Below are 6,169 nucleotides of genomic sequence, written 5' to 3' on the forward strand. Positions count from 1 at the left end.
AGGTACATAGTTCATAAATTTTGGGTTACTTGCAGGCGTATTGCTATCAAGGATTCTGCAGAACGCGGTCTGATCAATGCAAACTGTTATGGGGTGACACGGGGAAGTCCAGCGACGATCAGTGCTACAAAATGAACACCAAGGGTTCTCGTAACGGAAATTGCGGCTATTATAAGTTAAATCAATCGTACTTCAAGTGTCGTGACGAGTATGTTGTTTTGAAATACTTATTTATTTACAATTATTTAATTACTGAAACACAATTAATTGCAGAGACGTTTTGTGTGGAATGCTTCACTGCAGGCATTTGAACGAACGTTTGGAGTTTGGAATGGAATCTGTGGCCATAATTTCTCATACGTTTATAAACCTGAAAGGTTCGATTATTCCTTGTCGAACAGCTTTAGTGGATTTGGGTATTAACCAAGTGGATCCTGGCTTGGCACCTGACGGTGCGAAATGTGGAGATGGAAAGGTTTGAAAATTGACATATAATATTTTGGTGTACCGTATAACTATTGTTTATTAACACTTTGATTATTTTTAAAGATGTGTGTAAATCAACGGTGCTTATCAGTCGAAAGTCTCAGGAAAGCATCTCCGTCTTGTCCAAACGACTGTAATGGAAACGGGTATTGTAACAGTCTTGGTCACTGCCATTGTAAAGACGGTTTTGCCCCACCTTTCTGTGATTATCCTGGACCAGGAGGGTCCGAAGATAGTGGACCTGCTTCTGATCCAAACGGTAAGAAAACTAAATACTGTCTTCCTATGTCTATCATTAATCATGTTTCTGTTTATAATATGTCTCTAACTGGTCCTTTATGTCTCAGAAAATGACCTACCATACCATCCTATTTCAGCTTTCCCTTATTGACTACTATAGCGCCCTTCGTTCTGCCACTCATTCCAATACCTGCTCATATCTGATCTTTTTTGATAAAAGCAATTCGATACTGGGCTATTCTTTATATTGTCTTTTAGTATTAATGATGTAGTCCTTCATGAGTTAGAAGATAACTTACCATTTCATCCTGTTTCTGCTTTCCCTTATTGACTACTACAGCGCCCTTCGTTCTGCCAATTAATCCAATGCTTCCATACTTCCTCATGTCTGACCTTTTTGATAAAAGCAATTCGACATTGGTCTATTCTTTATATTGTCTTTATCACTTTTGGTATTAATTGTTCAGTATTTTTATGGCATTTTTGTTTCAGCTCAACGAGTTTTCGTGACTGTCATGTTCATAATATTTTTGGGTATAATTCCTGCCTTGGCCATCATCGGTTTCCTAAGCTACTACACCCGACACAATCTGAAGCTCCTTTGGAAGAAGTCAGCAGCAATGTACGTAGTTGATTTGATATGTAACCAATGTCGGCATGTCACGGCTGCATGTAAAGGTGTTGGTCGTACTGTCTCTTGTTCTAAGCCCACAATATCCACAATTTCCCAAAATGTAACGGCAAAAAGTGATTGTTCAGTGCAAAAACACGAAATCGAACCCGCCAAACTAATATCAACTACTAATCCAGCTATTATTGACAAGAGTTCTTCCATTAACAAAATTGTTCCTATTTATGATAACGTGCCTATACCTTCGGGTAGTAGAAACTCCGAACCTCGGGTTATGTTCAAAAAAAGTAGTCCCAAAATTTTAAAGGTTGAGGCCAAGCCCTGGAGAAGTTCCAGTAGTGAGACTGAAGAAATTTATGAGGAAATCGATCTTCCTAATGTCAAAGATATTGCTAAGAAATTCGAAATTAACAGTTAACTGTAGGAGAATGAGTAAAAAAATGAACATTCAAACATTCGGGCTGTTTACTGAGTATGTATAGTAAGAGTTTTGGTATTAAAACAAAAGGTATTCGTTTAGGCTTTAATTTAATTCGATGATTTGGTCCTACAATTAGGAAATTGCAAATGCAAATGAATTTGAATGTTGACGTGTTTGTGTGATAAGATAAAAAGTACCAACAATTGTGATAAAAAAAGATATAGTGAATTTACGATTAAGTAGCAGATACTTTTATAAGCATATTGCTGTTTTTTATTCCCGAAAATGTAAATAGGAAAACATATTTAATTATTTTAATTGATGCTTCTTGTCTATTGATTGTTTTTTTTATGGACTATTTAATATTAATTGTCATTATTATAGTTACGACGCCAAAGACAATAATTGTTTAGTCCTTTTTTAATGNTTCATTTACATTATTGATATTATTCGAGATACTATCCAAAAGTAGACCGACAATGCAATAAACCAAAATTGCGTAGATAGTTTATTCCTTGACCAAGGGTTTAAAAGAACATTATTTTTTTTTTACAGTATTGAAGTTTTTTTTTGTAATTAGTAAGTATCCATTTGTGCAGAAGATGCAGAGTATATCAAAGATGCTACCTGCATATATTTAAATAGTGCCTACCATTTCAATGATAGAATCTCCTTACGTTTCCCTTCTTCGACTTATTAATAATAATTTAATCGTCCCACAATTAATGTATTTTCATTAATTTAATATTAACAATTTTTTGCAAATTATTTATTAATAATAAAATTGAAGCCGAATCAGTGTGTTCTTTTTTGTAATTTAATTAACATACTGTATGTACTAACATGACTAATGGTAGTGGCTTCGCACAATATTAACACTGCTACTAACAACATTTCAATTTAAACACAATTAACTTTAACTGTTCAATAATGAACCAAAAACTTTACGGTATTTGTTTTTAATTCACATTTGCTTCTATTAACGTAGATGATATTATTTAATGTGATTAATTTTGTTGCATGATGGTGGTATTATAATAATCTATAGATACATATACTCCAATAATATCGTAGTTCTTAAGTTTTTTTCCTTTAGAAATTTGTTCAAAATTTGACACACTGAAAAATAAACAAAACGAAGCTGTACACATAGCTTTGCACAGGGTAGCTTATGCTTTTTTGCTCCCTACAGGAAGAAACCTCCACCGAAACCCCGTGGCATGTCACCATTTCAAGCACCTGAAGCTACAAAACAAACGGAAGACAATCATTCTCTACTTCAGAACGAATCGTCGCAATCATTCCAAAGTGAGTTTTTCGGTCATTTCAAAGGCTTTTCTATAGCGCCTGCTAAGAAAGAAGAACCAGAAGTTATCAGGCCAGCACCCCCAGTGCCTCCAGCGATTCCCGTTACACCCAAAGTTGCTTCTATCCAGAAGCCGCCGCCAGCAGTTCCCATTGCTCCAACTGTTACAATAGTTAAAAGTCCTAATTTGGGAAGATCGAAAACGACAGCAGGTACAAAAATCAGCAACACATTAAACAAGCCAATAGTGCGTGCACAGTCGAATGCCAAAGCAAACAACATAGCTACCACCATTTCTACAATTCATAACACATCAGCGGCACCTGCGTTGCCCCCTTTGAACCCCGGAGCACACCCAAGACCCATAATTTCTTCACCAATTTTGGAAAACTCAACTTGTACAGCAAAAGAACTGGTTTCTCCTTTAAAAAATGCTGCAACAAAAGTACCACTTAGACCAGCCCCTACTTCACCCGCATCCAATTCACGTCCACTTTCAAGTCCAGACGCTATGCCCCTGGTAATCGAGGAAGAAAAAAAGACAGCTAATAAAGACAGTGCTCTGAATCGTATCGCTTCGTTTTTGAAATCTGGCGATAAAAGTATACTCCACAGCACAGGAACATTGCCAAGGAAGCAAGCGGTGGAAATGAAACAGAAAAAGACACTGGACAAAAATGTTCTACGTACAATTGAAATATCTCATCCTATTCCCCTAAGTGATATTCCATTGGCAAAAACAGCACTTCCTGTTGAAGGAGACGAAAAAGAACGAAAAGTCGTAGTTATGCGCGCTCAAAGTATGCGGGGGGACGCAGTAACTAAAAGACCAAATATTCCAAATTTCGGATCAATGAGACAAGCTCATGGAGCAAAACGACCGGTCAGTATTCCATCCGGCGTTCGTCCTAAAAGTCCTCCACCCCCAAGACCAAACCCTCATCAGAATCAATCAGAAAAAGAGAAAACGTGTGGAAGTAATAAAAAGTTAGTAACTTCCAACAAAAATGCTTCTCAAAATCAGTACGACGATTGCTTAAATCAGATAACAACATCGAGAAGCGAAGATTCGGTTGGAAATGACAACATATACGCTGTAATCGATGAATCTCCCCCAAAACCGATAGTGCCCCATGAAAATAACAAGAGCAGTTCAGCTTCTAGCGAAAGCGTAGGACTTTTGGGCGAGATCGTTTCCGAAATTCAAAATCGCAATTTAGATTCTATTTATTCAACGTCGACTCTGGCCAGAAAGAAAAAGGAAAAGGAAGAACAGGAAAGAAACGCTTTAGAGGGTCAGGATCAGGTAGTGGACCCTCTTGAAACATATGTGAATACTGCCAGTTTATACAAAGTACCTGACAGTTCTTATAGCAATATGAACAAATCGAGTGCTAGTTCTACTTCAAGCGGTTACATAAACCCATCGTCTGTTAATCCCCCGATTAAGGGTACGGACGACGTAAAAGATCCGAGCAAAACTATAACTAACAATGTAAAAGATGAATTAAAATCTTCGCCGAAAAAACCACCTGTAATTTCGGTGAAACCCAATAGTGTAAGTGACTCAAAAAACACTGTAGGTGCTAACGCGAAACAAACTGGAACTTCGTCCAGCAGTAGTAACAGTAATAATAGTGATAGTAGCGAACAAAAAAGTTATAAACCTTTTTCAACTATATTACAAAGATCTCAAGGTCCCATTGCAGCTTTCTACAAAAGTAATCCGAGCCCATCGTCTCCAAAGAAACTAAATTTTGACAAATCCGAGAGTGCAAACGATAAAAAATCGGCAACAACAAAGCCTCCAGGTCGCCAAACGACTCCTCCTAACTTACGAACGAGAATATCGTCGCCAACAAGGACTGCCCCAGCAACTCCCAAGAATAACACGAAAACTTTAAATAATAATAGTCCTGATCTTGTAACAAGTTGTTCGACCAGCAGCAGAACACCAAGTGGTGGCATTTCGAAATCTCCAGATGTCCTTAATGGAGGGAACTCAACTGCCAGAAAGCCCAACATCCCAAATCCACCCAAGGTTGCTACGAAGATTAACAAGTCGCTGACTGTCAGTGCCAAATTGCCCACTGACAAGAAACCAAAAATTAGTGAAAATAAACCGTCTGTCGCTACTAAAGTGGTGAAACACAATTCTGATGCTGGCATTGGAAATAAGAGTATTTCAGTTGGTGCGAAAACGGTTGCTAAACAGAATTCAACAGTTGCCTCGTTGCAACAGAAATTCGAAAACAAACCTGTCACAATAGCAAAAGTTGCAGCCGCGAAAAGTAAGTGATTTAATTATTTATTAATAGACGTTTATATTTCATTTACATTATTGATATTATTCGAGATACTATCCAAAAGTAGACCGACAATGCAATAAACCAAAATTGCGTAGATAGTTTATTCCTTGACCAGGGTTTAAAAGAACATTATTTTTTTTTTACAGTATTGAAGTTTTTTTTTGTAATTAGTAAGTATCCATTTGTGCCTAACTAAATTTGGTAGCAGATTTTAGCAGCTTGTATAGTAACTTTTTTTTACTACTTAATTACTGTATAATATGTTAGCACATTTAAATTTAAAAAGTAAGTGATTTTCTGTTGGAAAAGTAAAAAATAGATCCTGATAAGGAATTAGATATTAATTTAATTATTATGATTTTTGTGTGTGATAAAAATTATTTTTAGTTAGATTCCCATCGAAGTATCTGAATATAATACTTTAGTGTTTAAGAAAATGAAAAGTCTCGATTTACGAAAGAATGGGATCAAAAAAAGTAATTAATTAGTTTGTTTGTGAATTTTGTGATATTGTTCATCACTATGTTTAGTGCTTCTTTTTTGCAAACATTTCTTTATCAGCAAAGATAAATATGTACTGAGCATTGATTGACTGATTATGATAAATTTGTAGGCACTCGTATAATTTTTAACATTTACTATAAATAATATTATATTGGCATTTAACTAGTCGTTACCAATTATTAATTACACTTTAATTTTTTGTTACTTTGACGACAATCCACTAATAAGGTATAATAAACAAAGTACTAGCTTGAACGATAAGAAGTGTATAT

At 35.9% G+C, this 6,169-nt stretch overlaps 1 protein-coding gene across 1 annotated transcript in view; it reads left to right on the forward strand.

The window, feature by feature from the left end:
* LOC108734240 (disintegrin and metalloproteinase domain-containing protein 19) overlaps positions 1-6,161 on the forward strand; it is a 33,888-nt gene extending 27,727 nt beyond the window's left edge. The window contains exons 10-14 of the mRNA XM_018465717.2: positions 36-208; positions 274-475; positions 550-745; positions 1,219-1,348; positions 2,971-6,161. Of these exons, the coding sequence (XP_018321219.1) occupies positions 36-208; positions 274-475; positions 550-745; positions 1,219-1,348; positions 2,971-5,383 (3,114 nt within the window). The 3' untranslated portion in view covers positions 5,384-6,161. The remainder of the gene's footprint in view (positions 1-35; positions 209-273; positions 476-549; positions 746-1,218; positions 1,349-2,970) is intronic.
* Positions 6,162-6,169: the final 8 nt, after the last annotated feature.

The sequence above is a fragment of the Agrilus planipennis genome, unplaced genomic scaffold (genome assembly GCF_000699045.2).
Source record: "Agrilus planipennis isolate EAB-ADULT unplaced genomic scaffold, Apla_2.0 scaffold7, whole genome shotgun sequence".
NCBI classification, from domain to species: domain Eukaryota; kingdom Metazoa; phylum Arthropoda; class Insecta; order Coleoptera; family Buprestidae; genus Agrilus; species Agrilus planipennis.